The following is a 16,039-nucleotide window of genomic DNA, read 5'->3' on the forward strand; positions in this document are numbered from 1 at the left end:
CATACAGTATATTGCCCTCAAATAGGGACTAGAAAGCAAAATAACAGAATGTGTGTAGTTTTATATGTAGAACGCTTGATGTTCAACTGTCCTGAAAGGATTTAACCTTATTTGTGAGAAGGAAATAGTTGTAACCTCCGGGCTCCGTAATATATAATGTGTATGGTGTAGTATAAATTATATCTGTGTGTGTTTGACTCTAAATGAAATTTGTGGGATTTGAAGAACATAAAAACTTGATTCTGTGACTGGACCATTTTCAGTTTCTGTCATAGCCAACTTCCTCACTCTGAGTGGGGGAGGGCGGAGTGGGGTAAAATTACTACTGTACAGCACTTTTATTGCTAATGCTGCAATACTGTAACCTGTACTTATTCTTGAGTAAGAGCACACTCTTTCTTTAAATTATTAGAATGCACAAGTTGCGAGCTCTGGCTATGTGGTTGCCATGACGTCATTGACCATATATATGGACATGGATGTTGGTAACAGCTGCTGCCCGCGTTCTGCTTCAGGTGGATTAGAAACTCCAAGTTTGGGTCTAGACGCAGCAGGAAGTGATGCTCATGGAAACTTGGAAACCTGTAATTCCAGTCGGTCGTCCCCACGTTAATATGACATAAAAACTACAGATTCGTTGAAAACGACAGTAGACATGTTTTAATATAAAAATCTACACAATGGGAATGTTGTTCCCGGTGTACAGCGCAATGTTGCCATGACGGTGATTGTCAGGTCTGTCATCTTGGTAAATTCGGGGGTGAGCGTTCAGCTCTGAAATTCCAACTTAAACAGCTGTTCCTTTTCCAATCCAACCTCGTACCAAAGTACGAGGTTTTTCCGATATATATACTGTGCGTATATATATATATATATATATATATATCGTAATAATAATAAAGGGAGACAGTCTTCAGGCCAGAGAGAGGTGTGGCCTCAGGTGCTCAGGGAGTTTCACTGAAGACCCAGTGCCCCACGGACACCAGCTCAGTCCTGGGGTATGGAGGAGCAGGCTGCTGAGCACACAGGGATCAGCAAACCACCCTAACCCTAAGGCAGCTTAACCCTAAAGCAGCCTAACCCGAAAGCAGCCTAACCCTAAAGCACCCTCACCCTAAAGCACCCTAACCTTAAAGCAGCCTAACCCTTAAGCACCCTAACCATAAAGCAGCCTAACCCTTAAGCACCCTAACCATAAAGCAGCCTAACCCTAAAGCACCCTAATCCTAAAGCAGCCTAACCCTAAAGCATCGTAACCCTTAAGCACCCTTACTCTAAAGCACCCTAACCCTAAAGCAGCCTAATCCTAGAGCACCCTAACCCTAAAGCAGCCTAACCCTAGAGCACCCTAACCCTAAAGCACCCTAACCCTTAAGCACCCTTACTCTAAAGCACCCTAACCCTAAAGCAGCCTAATCCTAGAGCACCCTAACCCTAAAGCAGCCTAACCCTAGAGCACCCTAACCCTAAAGCAGCCTAATCCGAAAGCACCCTAACCCTAAAGCACCCTAACCCTAAATCACACTAACCCTAAGCACCCTTGCCCTAAAGCGCTAACTGTTTCATGGAGTATGATTATGATTTCATGGAGTATGGTTATGATTTCATGGAGTATGATTATGATGTCACAGAGTATGACTAACCTAGTTGAAGGGATGGGATCGTTGTCCAAAGCGGGAGCAGTTTGAAAGACATTACAGCGGTTTCATCTCTTCCTTTGCTCAAACTTTAAGTGAACTTTCATGCAGAAGTATGACCCCTTCAGGTCCATTTCATCAGTCACACTGACTTCATGGTCATTTATTCAATAAGAGATTGGATTAAAACGGGATATTTCAGCATAATTATAGTGAGACTTACCAGTAGACCCAGAGCAGCAGAATGATGGAGAGGCCGCTGATCACTGGACCCACCAAGACAAGCCTCCGGAACCGACGCCGCTTCAGCGGATCATGGAGTAATCCAGACATGTTGTGGTGGATAGTTGGAGAACAGTTTGAGACCCATAGGTCCAGTGAGTGTCGAAGGCAGAGATATGGGTATATGGGGGGTTCTGCACTTCCTCTTCTGATATTCTCAGTTTATGATCTCCACAATTAGTCGCATTTAAATATATTCTGAATAAACCCGCCAATAAAGAAATAACGCAGCTTCATCTAATACATCATATACAGTTGGAAAAACCACGCAGTAAAGCCCAGGAAAGTTTGTATTAAAATGAAATCAACAGAAACTTTCCTGAAAACTTTCTGAAATCCAGTTGAAAGGGTTTCTAAACCTAACCACAACTTTAAAGTTGTTTCCAGACCTCCAGCCCCGTCTCTCCGCTCCCTCTCTACCCGGGACACCGCGCTCCTCTAACGGCTCTGCCCTCCGTCAGCCAGCGTTGGAGTTAGGGACCGTCAACAAAAGACAAGCAACAGCCAAATCACATGACCTCTTGACAAGAAACCAGAGCCGAAAACTCTGGTAATTTCCAACACAGTAGACTCAATTGTTTTATTTCATATATCAATATAACATTTAGAATGATTTATATTCAAATAAGTATATATTAAACATATATATTGTTATCTTTAGAAATAACTTAAAACTCATGTCGAAATGTTGTTCTACATTGGCCACATTTTTTATCTGTATTTTTTCAATAAATGTTTATATGATGGAGGAATATTCAAATGAAAACTCAGATTCACAATGGTTTTATTTTCACCAGGTGCATTTATGCAAGGAGTTTCTTCTGGTGAAGCTTGGTGCACTCCAGCTCAGACCATCAGCATGAAAGAAAAAGCTTAACAGTCTGGAAAAAAGGAGAATATTATTATTATAAAATAAAAAAGGAAAAAAAATACAAAATTAAATTAAAATGTCAAATATATTCCAATAGCCACAAATACACATTTGAGATTTTTGCCAAATGATAATAATAATACTTATTATATATTATGATGTAGTAATAAATATTATAGCAGGAAGCAATACACAAGGCCCAGTTTAGGTACCATTTAGGTACGTTACAAAATTACAAACACCGTGGACCTACGTCTGGACCAACTTACATGGACTTACGTCTGCATGTTGCTCTTAAGGTGTTCACTTTAAATATCCCTGAACAATGATGTTTTAACAATTAATTCTTGGATGACGCAGTGCAGACTCAAAAGAAATGGGCGGATCCTCCACAGGTTCTTAGACCTTCCTGTGGTGCAAAAAGATGTTCTTTGAACAATTATAGTTTGCTTTGTTTTTTAAATGGCAGCACGAGTTACATTTTTCTGAGTTTCCTTTAAACGCAGCCCCATCTCAAGCTGTCTGTGTAGAGCTGCTTTCACACATGATCTCCAGACAATGTCCAGATAATCGAGTCCGGACCCTGTCTGAAAAATTATATCATCTATATATATTTTTGGACCCCATGCCGATCCCGATTTTGGAGTGTCCTAGCCTTCCCATTGCCAATGTTTTGACTGATATTTTGTCAAAAGGTGCAACATTTTTAAATCAATTTGAAAAAAATATATTCTATGAGAGTTTCTATATTGAGAACATTCAACATATAACCAAACAAATAAATACAAATAAACACACAAACATTTTCATAGAAAAAAACATGTAAAAGATTATATTAAATTAAGATTTAAAAGGCAGACAGAGGTGTGGAGGAGGGAGAGGGGGATGAACTGAAGGAGGTGTGGAGGAGGGAGAGGGGGATGAACTGAAGGAGGTGTGGAGGAGGGAGAGGTGGATGAACTGAAGGAGGTGGGGAGGAGGGAGAGGGGGGTGAACAGAAGGAGGTGGGGAGGAGGGAGAGGGGGGTGAACAGAAGGAGGTGGGGAGGAGGGAGAAGTGGAGAAACTAAAGGAGGTGTGGAGGAGGAAGAGGTAGATGAGCAAAAGGAGGTGTGGGGGAGGGAGAGGGGGATGAACAGAAGGAGATGTGGAGGAGGGAGAGATGGATGAACAGAAGGAGGTGTGGAGGAGGGAGAGGGGGGTGAACAAAAGGAGGTGTGGACTAACTTCAGTCTAAACAGATTCAAGATTCAAGATTCAAGATTCAAGATTTTTATTTGTCACATACATATACATACTTTCATACATATATGCAGTGAAATGTAATGCAACGCCCCGGTGATAGCACACAATATGTCCTAGGGAAAAAAAAAATAAAAGTAGAAAATTCCTTTCTCATAGACCGACTAACTGACTCCTAAAACGTAATACAGTAAGTTGAATACTTATAGAATAAGATAAAAATATATAGAATAAAATACAATAAAAATAAATTGAAATAAAATGGAATAGATAGAAGGAATATGCCTATGCATATACAGATATGTACATTTAAAGTGGCATGTGAATTAATGTGGCATGTGAATGTGAATGTGAATAGAGTGAGGTAGTGTTTGGGATAATACAGCACAGTATACAACAGTAACACAGTATTCAACAGTATACTGTGATGTAACAGTGTCTGTGATGAAGGTTACACACACACACACACACATGACCTGATAGGATATGTTTTGACTGCAAAAAAAGACAGACAGACAGACAGACAGACACACAGACAGACATGCGGATGGACGGATGGGCAGACAGACAGATAGCCACCTCTCAACATCAACATCACACACCAACATATTGTGCAATTTGATCCTTTCTCCATGTCTCAATTTCCTTTACAAAGTAATAGAAATTAGTAATTCTGAGCTGATACCATTCTCCTTTCCATCCTCTCGTGAGAGCATTTGCACAGATTGATGCTAATTATTCAATTAATTTATGAGACAAACCCTGCCCATCCGTACGATGTAGAAGAATATGTGATTCATCAGACCAGGCCACCTTCTTCCATTGCTCCATGGTCCAGTTGTGACGCTCACGTGTCCATTGTAGGTGCTTTTAGGGGTGGACAGGGGTCAGCATGGACACTCTGAGCGCTCCCATATGCAGCAAGCTGCCATGCACTGTGAAGACAGTGCATGGCAGCGCAAGGACTAAGTTCAAGGAGCCTTGAGCCCCATGACCCTGTCGCCTGTTCACCGGTCGTCCTTCCTTGGAGCACCTTTGGTAGGTAGTAACCACTGCATAGCGGGAACACCCCATAAGACCTGTGGTTTTGGAGATGCTCTGACCCAGTCGTCTAGCATCACAATGTGGATCTTGTGAAAGTGGCTCAGATCCTTATGTTGCTTCAACACATCAACTTCAACAATTGACTGCTCACTTGCTGTTCACATGTCGGAGCATGAGCGTGACGGGCAAACTCGCAGCCCCTCGCCACACCCATATAGCTCGCACACCACCCATTGCGCAAACCTTAGGTCCATATCTGTATATACATAATTGCCTATTCCATATACATAAGAATATTCCCTTTATCGATCTATTTATTTATTTCATTTTATTTTATTGTATTTTATTTTATTCAATATATTTTTATTCTATTCTATAAGTATTCGACTTACTGTATTACGTTTTAGGAGTCACTTAGTTGGTCTATGAGAAAGAAGTGTGTTATCCTCTTGAAACCTCTTGAATGTTGAATCTTGAATCTTGTTGTGTGGTGTATGTACTGAGTTTGAATTCTGCCACTGGGAGAGAAAGGCGAAGCACATCCAGATCAACGTAGGGGTGCGGCAGGCTAGGCAGCAGCCACGTGGACCCAAACCCAGACCCAACCCCACTACCACCACCCAACACCCATCACCACTAAACACCACCATCATCACTCAACACCAACACCCCACCTAACACTACTCAATCACAAAACCACCATCTGACACATTGCCACCCAACATGAGTGTAAGTGGAACCCACGCATGATCTAAAATGGGAATGTGCTCTGATGTTGATCGAGAAAGCATATTGCTTTGGGTACGTGTTAGTGTGTACATTCCAGTTAATCTCCTCCATTAGCTCCTCCGTCACTCCTCTGTTGAAACAGGAAACAGGAAGTGGAGCCTCATTGTTTATCGCTCCCATGTCTCAACTTGTTGGAAAACCATTGTTCTGCTCCGACCTGTTAATGATGTTCGAGAAATGATGTTTGATGAGCAACTCCAGTCTGAATAGTGCATATATATATATATATATATATATAAATAAAAGTTTACCTAAAATAACAAATATGAACCAGTCATGAATTTGCAGCAATGCATGAAATTGCAAATGTTGGCCATAAGGTGTCACACCTTCTTCACCATTCAATCCTTTCTTCTGTTACCTTTTTTTTGTGTTAAATATGAACACAAACATTACAGCAAAAACAAAGCCACTTCGGGCAGTGAGTTTAATATTTAAAATATAACACTATAACATCATATTGTTGCTTCTGAGTTCCCTTATGGCAGCGCCAGTGTGTGGCTTACTTTGTTTTAAAAAGTGTTTTGTTTTGAAACCTGTGCTGTCAGCAGCTGCTACACCACAAGTTGTTTGTTTGCATCCAAGACAGATTTAATCTGCAGTGGCGTTGGAACTCTCAACCTGCAAAGCCAAAGTTAATTCATCATCAAGAAGAGCTTCCAACAGTTCCCTCCTGTGGACGACCTATGGATGGCAAGAGTATTTTTGTTCTACAGGACGTGACCACAATAAATAACTCATTATCATTACTTCTCCAAGAGGGAGAATCAACACAGAACAAACCACAACGAACCAGAACAAACCAGAACAAACCAGTACGAACCAGAACAAAACAGTCAGACCAGCATGAACCAGAACAAACTAGAACAAACAAGTACGAACCAGTACGAACCAGAACAAACCGGTACGAACCAGAATGAAACAGATCAAATATCATAGACTGGTTGAGGATATTTTATTACATTCTTTCATTTTATTTTTTCATTCGTCTATCTATCTATCTATCTATCTATCTATCTATCTATCTATCTATCTATCTATCTATCTATCTATCTATCTATCTATCTATCTATCTATCTATCTATCTATCTATCTATCTATCTATCTATCTATCTATCTATCTATCAATCTGTCTGTCTGTCTGTCTGTCTGTCTGCCTGCCTGCCTGCCTGTCTGTCTGTCTGTCTGTCTGTCTGTCTGTCTATCTAATTTACATTATTTTTTTTTTTTGTAACATTTGCTGTCAGCATGCTGGGCATACAACACAGAGTATTTGTTCCATTGCATGTAGGACAGAGTTAGTCTGCAAGTGAAGGTCAATTTGTCAACCTGCAATGCAACTCTTTATTCATTATTTAATCACCAACAACTGCTGAAAAAATCTGTCCTGTGGACGACCTGTGGGATGACAAGAACACAGTTTTATGTTATACAGAACCACCCTCAATCCCCCCTTTGGAGAACTATTTATCATGTTTGGCTCTATAAACAACTAATCATCATTACTACTCCAAGAGGAAGAATCACCAGGGGAAAGACAAATAAACATAGAAGCAAAAAACATGTACATGGAAAAACATAAAGAAAGTTATAAACATGTATTGAAAATACAGTTAATTAAGTTCAAGAAAACTGGAACAAGTGGTCACGTGGCCTCTTCCTGTCATAGTTATGACAGCAAATGAGGGCGAAAAGGAGAGGGATGCAACCAAGAGGGTGTTGAAGAAGAAGAAGAATCTTTAATTGTCACACAGCATACCACACTACAACACATGCATGCACACACATGCACGTGCTTTGGATGGTAGCCGGTGAAAGGAGGCCTCTGCATTTAACCCATCCTTGGCTTGTCCTTCCTCCGGGGGGGGGGGGGCAGCCAGGAGCAGTGGGCAGCATTCGTGGACGCGCCGGGGGACCTGGTGACGAGTGTCCATCGCTGGTCAGACGATGATGTTGGGGTGTGCGCAAAGCAGATGGGTGGTGTGTGTATGTGTGATGTGTGAGTTTGTCCAGGTGTGTCCACCTGAGAGTGTACAGAACTTGTCACAATTTGTTATTTTAGACTGGTAGAGGTTTTCTTAGACTGGTAGAGGTTATCTTAGACTGGTGGACAATATCTTAGAGTGGAGGAGGTCATCTTAGACTGGTGGAGGTTATCTTACACTGGAGGAGGTTACCTTAGATTGGTGGAGGTTATTTTAGACTGGTTGAGGTTATCTTAGACTAGTAGAGGTTAACTTAGAATGGAGGAGGTTACCAGACTGGTTAAGGTTACATTAGACTGGAGGAGGTTACCTTAGACTCGTTAATGTTATATTAGACTGGTAGAGGTTATCTTAGACTGGAGGAGGTTATCTTAGACTGGAGGAGGTTATCTTAGACTGGGGGAGTTTATCTTAGACTGGGTAAGGTTATATTAGAGTGGTAGAGGTTATCTTAGACTGGAGGAGGTTATATTAGACTGGTCGAGGTTATCTTAGACTGGTAGAGTTTATCGAAGACTAGTTAAGGTTATATTAGACTGGTAGAGGTTATCTTAGACTGGAGGAGGTTATCTTGGACTGGTAGAGGTTATCTTAGACTGGAGGAGGTTATATTAGAGTGGTAGAGGTTATCTTAGACTGGTAGGGTTTATCTTAGAGTGGTTAAGGTTATATTAGACTGGTAGAGCTTATCTTAGACTGGAGGAGGTTATCTTAGACTGGTAGAGGTTATCTTAGACTGAAGGAGGTTATCTTAGACTGGTTAAGGTTACATTAGAGTGGTAGAGGTTATCTTAGACTGGAAGAGTTTATCTTAGACTGGTTATGGTTATATTAGACTGGTCTAGTTTATATTCGAGGGGATCAGGTTATCTTAGACTGCACACACACCCTCCCCACCTTCCAGGCAGTTTCATTATCATACAGATGTTCATCTTTTAAGAGAAGCTGAGAGAAAGGTCTCTATGGGAGACTCCTCTCCTCTCCTCTCCTCTCCTCTCCTCTCCTCTCCTCTCCTCTCCTCTCCTCTCCTCTCCTCTCCTTTCTTCTCCTCTCCTCTTTGCCTCTCCTCTCCTCCTCTCATTTCCTCCTCTCCTCTCATCTTCTCCTCTCCACTCCTCTTGTGTATCAGGTAGTTAAACCCTGAGGAGGAAAGAACTAAAAAGAACAATAGAGAACTGTGACCTCTTTTCACTACACTATCACAGGACTACAGTACTACTAAAGTACCAATACATTACTGCAGTACTACTACAGTACTGCTTCAGTACTACAGTACTACTACAATACTACAGTACTATTACTACAGTTCCACTACAGTACTACTGCAGTACTAATTCAATACTACAGTACTACTACGTTACCACTACAGTACTACTTCAGTACTACAGTACTACTACAGTACCACTACAGTAATAATACAGTACTACAGTACCACCAGAAGAAGAAGAAGAATCTTTAATTTGTCACACAGCACACTACACTACAACACATGCACACACACACACATGCACATGCTTTGGATGGTGGCCGGTGACATGAGGCCTCTGCATTTAACCCATCCTTGACTTGTCCTTCCTCCGGGGGGGCGGCCAGGAGCAGTGGGCATTCGTGGACGCGCCCGGGGACCTGGTGACGAGTGTCCATCGCTGGTCAGACGATGATGTGTGCATGTTTTTGGTGGGGGTCTTTACTGATGTTAGGTGGAGGAAACCCCGGGGCACGGGGAGAACATGCAAACTCCAAACTCCTATTTGGGAGATAACCCGAAGTGGTAGTGGTACTACAGCACCACTACAGTACTACTACAGTACTACTACAGTACTACTACAGTACTACTTCAGTACTACAGTACGACTACAGCACCACTACAGTACTACTACAGTACTACAGTACTACTCAAGTCAAGTCAAACCACACTTTATTTTTAAAGCGCATTTCATACCAGGGCAACACAATGCGCTTTGCAAAGAAATACAATCAAAGAAACAACATTGTTGTCAGCTGGTCTTTTCAAAAGGATTCCCCTGAAACAACAGCAACAACAAAAGCAGCAGCACAACAGCACCAACAAAAACAAAAACAACAACAAAATCAACTATAATATCAGAAGCAACAACAGAAACAACAAAAATAGCAGCAGTAACAACAACAACAAAAACAACAATAAAAACAACTAAAAGAGTAAACAACAACAACAGCAGCGACAATAACAGCAGCAACAATAACAGCAGCAACAACAATAGCAGAAACAATAGAAACAACAGCAACAACAGTAGCAGCAACAACAGTAGCAGCAACAACAGAGACAACAACAGAAACAGCAGCAATAACAGAAACAACAGCAACAAGATAATCAGTAGCACAGCAGTACCACTACAGTACTACTTCAGTAGTACAGTACTTGTACAGTACCACTACAGTATTACTACAGTACTAATACAGTACTACAGTACTACAACAGTACCACTGCAGTCCTAATTAAGTACTACAGTACTACTACAGTACCACAACAATAATACTACAGTACCACAACAATAATACTACAGTACAAAAACAGTACTACTAGAGTACTACAGTAATACAGTACTACAGTATCACTACAGTATGACTACAGTACCACTACGGTACCAATACAGTACTACAGTGCTACTACAGTACCACTGCATACTACAGTATTACTACAGTACCGCAGTACTTCTACAGTACTACTACAGTACTACTACAGTACTACTACAGAACTAATACAGCACTAAAGTACTACTACAGTGCTACTCCAGTACCACTACAGTTCTACTACAATAGTGCAGTAATACTCAAGTCAAGTCAAACCACACTTTATTTTTAAAGCGCATTTCATACCAGGGCAACACAATGCGCTTTGCAAAGAAATACAATCAAAGAAACAACATTGTTGTCAGCTGGTCTTTTCAAAAGGATTCCCCTGAAACAACAGCAACAACAAAAGCAGCAGCACAACAGCACCAACAAAAACAAAAACAACAACAAAATCAACTATAATATCAGAAGCAACAACAGAAACAACAAAAATAGCAGCAGTAACAACAACAACAAAAACAACAATAAAAACAACTAAAAGAGTAAACAACAACAACAGCAGCGACAATAACAGCAGCAACAATAACAGCAGCAACAACAATAGCAGAAACAATAGAAACAACAGCAACAACAGTAGCAGCAACAACAGTAGCAGCAACAACAGAGACAACAACAGAAACAGCAGCAATAACAGAAACAACAGCAACAAGATAATCAGTAGCACAGCAGTACCACTACAGTACTACTTCAGTAGTACAGTACTTGTACAGTACCACTACAGTATTACTACAGTACTAATACAGTACTACAGTACTACAACAGTACCACTGCAGTCCTAATTAAGTACTACAGTACTACTACAGTACCACAACAATAATACTACAGTACCACAACAATAATACTACAGTACAAAAACAGTACTACTAGAGTACTACAGTAATACAGTACTACAGTATCACTACAGTATGACTACAGTACCACTACGGTACCAATACAGTACTACAGTGCTACTACAGTACCACTGCATACTACAGTATTACTACAGTACCGCAGTACTTCTACAGTACTACTACAGTACTACTACAGTACTACTACAGAACTAATACAGCACTAAAGTACTACTACAGTGCTACTCCAGTACCACTACAGTTCTACTACAATAGTGCAGTAATACTACAGTACTACTACTACAGTACTACAGTACTACTACAGAACTAATACAGCACTAAAGTACTACTACAGTGCTACTCCAGTACCACTACAGTTCTACTACAATAGTGCAGTAATACTACAGTACTACTACTACAGTACTACAGTACTACTACAGTGCTACAATTGTACCACAACAGTATCACTACTACTACAGTACTACAGTATGACTACAGTATTAATAAAGTACTGCAGTAATACTACAGTCCTACAACAGTACTACTACAGTACTACTACAAAATCACAAACATATAACATCCATCTACACACACACACACACACACACACACACACACACACACACACACACACACACACACACACACACACACACACACACACACACACACACACACACACACACACGCGCACACACGCACACACACACGCACACACCCTTCTGCGCCACTGTGTGTGAATGGATGGAAATTGGTCAAAGTTTCAGCTCCATTGTGTCGGCAAAGTCTTTGTTTCGACATCTGTTGCCCAAACATTCTTCTAACACACACACACACACACACACACACACACACACAAACACACACAAACACACACGCACACATATACACAGCCACACACGCACGCACGCACGCACACACACACACACACACACAGGCAGAAGGGCCCTCCAAATTAAGTTTAGAAGAATGAATGTTGAGTTTTGAGTTTTGAAATAAGGTTGGTTCATGGTGAACTGCAGACTATAATCGGTGTTAGAATATATAGGTTTCAGCCTTGGCTATATACAGGATATGCTATATATTGTAGGTTATATAAAGGCTATACACAAGGTGTATGGGCTATATATACAGTCTATGTGTAGCCTATATACTATCTATGTGCAACCTACATACAGGTTTAGGGCCAGGTTATATACAGTATACAGACTATGTACAGCCCATATACAACTATGTGCAGCCTATACACAGGCTTAGGGCCACGCTATACAGTATATACAGGCTATACGTATAGGGTTGGGTTAGTGTTGGTAAAAACCTTTCTTTCCATTGTATCACGTGTTTTGCCAACAAACATCCCGAGAACCAGTTTGTCTTCCTTGTCTTTTGAAAGATGGGTTTGCTTTTTATAGACATTGGTATCCCTTGTTCATTTCATCATGACATACATCCATTCTTTCCAGTAATTTTGATGTATATGCCTTTACCACAACATTACTGGAAAGATGTGTAATGACAATTAAGATAAGAGCCAACAGGTTTTCCAAAGACTTTTATTTAAAAATAAAAATATATTAAGATAAGCAGCCTGAATGGCAAAACATGGAATGTAAACAATCAATGCATTTAAATTATCATGAAAAAAAAGACAAAATAAAACTTTAGCTATTAACAACACAATAAATATGGTTTTAAATTAACTCAAGTAAAACATGTTGCTGGATTGCGAGGCGAAACAGCGTCGGCTTTAAGTCTGATTTCAGCGAGTGCTTTTTACCAACAACAGCAACTACTGCTTAGCGTGAAAGGACTTCCTGAAATAACCACTTGAACAAACTGAAGAGTTGTCACCCAAGCTGCATTACTGCAGTAATGTGTGACTGTAGTAAATGTATGAATAGAACAAACCCTATCATATCATACTTTTTAATTTCACTACGTATCAACTACAATACTCTACGTAAAGAATGTGAAAACGCCAAAGCAAGCAGATGGATAATGATAAATAGCTAATGCAAAGTTGAAAAAAAAACCTAGACAAAACACAACAAAAGAAATCAGATAAAAACTGTAAATAACAGTAACTAGGTGTCATAATAATGAAATAGCTCAGACTATTGGGTTAAGGTCTAATAACTTTGGTGACTAGAGAGGCAAAGGCTTCCACTTCCCATCCTATGTGATAAATAGATGCCACATGGCAGCAGTTTGAAATTAAATTAAATGGTTTGAGCAGACGAGTGAACATCAAAAGCCTCTGCAAAAAAATGAATTAATCATTAGATCAATCCTTAGACAGTTAAACACCAACCAGCCAAAGGAAGTGCTCACACAGAACTTCCTGCTGAGCAGGAAACCAAGGAAGCAAAGTGAAATACCCCCGGAGTATTTTCTAGTACATTAGTATACAACAGTATACAGCAGTTAAAACAAGAAACAACAAAGAGAAGTCAGCAAAAACTCAACCAACACATGAGCAGCTACTGCTGCTTGGATGAAAAATATGCAATATGCACAAAGTAAGTTTTATATCTCTCGATTGACGCAGGAACTACAACTGTTTCAACACTGACAGGTCTGGAAGGTTCTCAGGTTGTCTTTGTGTTTCTCCTACAATTTGAGAGAAAGGTAGTGTGGTCACATAGTGTTGAAACAGTCGTTCTTCCTCCTCTACTCGTCTGTGATGGACAGATGGCTGAAGATTGGGAGCCGTCTGCCCTCGAAGCTGGGCGACTCAGAGCCGCTGGAGGAGCTGAGGGAGCAGGAGGAGGTGTAGCCCTCCTCAGAGAGGGAATTGGCCGAGGAGCATCGCTGGAGGGAGGCCAGCGGGAGGTGCTGGGGCAGTGGGGGTACAAATGGGCAACTGTTGGAGGAGAGGATGCTGAAGGGGCATTTCGCAGAGTCGGTGGCAGCACAGAACCGTGGTGGGATGTCGTTGCTGTCACCAGGCAGATCTGATCCCCCCGATAAGGGGTAGGAGCGGTGCTTCAGCGCCCCTGGCTCCAGGAAGCCAGGAGAGAGAAGATCCGGACTCCCCGACGATGTAGGAAGAGGGGAAACGGAGGAGGCTCGTGTGAACATGAGGGAGGACGGCTCCTGGACAGGCTGGAAGGAGGAGACCAGAGTCTGCAGAGAGGAGGAGAAGCCTGCGAAGCTGACGCTGTGTCGCAGCACAGGAGGCCTCGGGTTGGGCCTCTGCGGAGCCTGCAGCTCGTCTGCATTGTGGATGAAGTGGCAGCGAGCGCCATAGGGACAGAAGCCGATGGTGTGGAAGGTTCGGCAGCGCTCCGTCTTGTACTTGGGGTGTCGGCTCAGGCCGCGCAGCTCGTGCAAACCGTGGGCGAACTGACACTTGGTTCCATACTTGCAGGTTCCACTCTCCTCATAGGTTCGGCAGAGTTCGGTCTTGTAGCGTGTGGAGGTGGGAGGGGAGGCGGCGGAGGCTTTGGAAAGGGAGGAGGAGGAGGAGAGGGAGGTGTTGCTGAGCAACAAGCTGGCAATCTTCTCCTCCACGCCGCTATAGCTATCCACGTTCCCCTCTATCATGCTGACGGAGCGATCCACTGTGAATGGGATGTTGTTGAGGGAGCATCGGGGAAGCCGGCCATCCCCGCCGCTCCACTGCTGGTCAGCGGCCACATTGAGCCCCCAGGAGGCATCGACCTCCTCAGATGGGCTGCTGTTGAACTTGGAGTTGGGGAGGGTCACTGGGCAGAAGGAATGGCGGCGCCAGAAGCCCAGGACCCTCTGGAGGCCGGACGATGGAACATCTGCCACCTCCGGGCCACGGAAATTCTGTCACAAAAGGAGAAAAGAGAAAAGTCAATGGCTGCATTCCTGTGGGGGGGGGGGGGGGGGGATAAAATATTCAAAAATAGGATGACAATCAGATATTTACTACTCAACAGCTGTGTTATACAAATAATTTGTACTAGGTCATTCTCTAACAAATGCTTTTGTCAGATAATAACCTTTTACATTTCCATTCACATTTAAAGGGTTTGCTTTGTTGTTGATGAAGCGCAGAATAAATGCATCTTCATTATTCTGTTAATATAAATATATTTTGGGAAATGCAACACAAATATTATATACAGCAATTTCATAGGACCATTAATATCTGCCAAATATAACAAATGAACGGCTTATGTAACGTTCCTATTTTAACCTAGCATTACTATTTCTGGGGAATCTTTGAGAAGTTGCTAACTATACTTGTTCACTATACTTCAAGTCATATCATAAAGCTATCATATAAATATCCTGTCAAATCCATTTTCCGTTAAAACAATACAAAATATTAGATACATGAAGGCGTAAATACTGTGCCTGTAAACGTTTCCATTTTTGATTTTTGATTGATTTTTGACAAATAAATGATGTGCAGATATATTCCATCATGTCTGTCCTTTCCTCACAAAGGAAAATCAGTAAAAAGTGTAAACAAAGTGAGATATTTTCCTCTCACCTTGCAAAACTCCTCATCCAGCTCCAGGAAGGGGGTGAGGAAGTCTGACAGCATGGTCCAGATCCCTAGGGTGGAACAGGCAAGAGGAGGACCCTGGAGGAACCTTTCTGGGTCCACAGGAGAACCTTTCTGGGTCCGCAGGGGGAACCTTCTGGGTCCACAGGGGGAACCTTTCTGGATCTGCAGGGGGAACCTTTCTGGGTCCACAAGGGGAGGGTTGGGTCCAAAGGTTTTTCACTCTGTGTCTCTCATGAAACAAATGAGACGATGAAAAAGTTG

The 16,039-nt window shown here is 41.8% G+C and overlaps 2 protein-coding genes across 3 annotated transcripts in view; both read right to left on the reverse strand.

The window, feature by feature from the left end:
• The window catches only part of LOC307235202 (uncharacterized protein), a 32,544-nt gene extending 30,177 nt beyond the window's left edge, over window positions 1-2,367 (reverse strand). Inside the window, exon 1 of one of the 2 annotated variants that reach the window (XM_080007225.1) lies at window positions 1,861-2,367. In XM_080007225.1, the coding sequence (XP_079863351.1) occupies window positions 1,861-1,970 (110 nt within the window). In that variant the 5' untranslated portion in view covers window positions 1,971-2,367. The remainder of the gene's footprint in view (window positions 1-1,860) is intronic. The other variant, XM_080007226.1, reaches the window with a different exon arrangement.
• An 11,595-nt stretch (window positions 2,368-13,962) lies between these two features.
• On the reverse strand, window positions 13,963-15,814 carry LOC307235417 (mRNA decay activator protein ZFP36L1; the record flags this gene model as incomplete). The annotated part of the gene is made up of 2 exons (XM_080007501.1): window positions 13,963-15,087; window positions 15,761-15,814. The coding sequence occupies 2 exons, from the start codon at window positions 15,812-15,814 to the stop codon at window positions 13,963-13,965; spliced, it is 1,179 nt and encodes a 392-aa protein (XP_079863627.1).
• Window positions 15,815-16,039: the final 225 nt, after the last annotated feature.

Source organism: Zeus faber (genome assembly GCF_960531495.2).
Source record: "Zeus faber genome assembly, chromosome: 9".
NCBI lineage: Eukaryota > Metazoa > Chordata > Actinopteri > Zeiformes > Zeidae > Zeus > Zeus faber.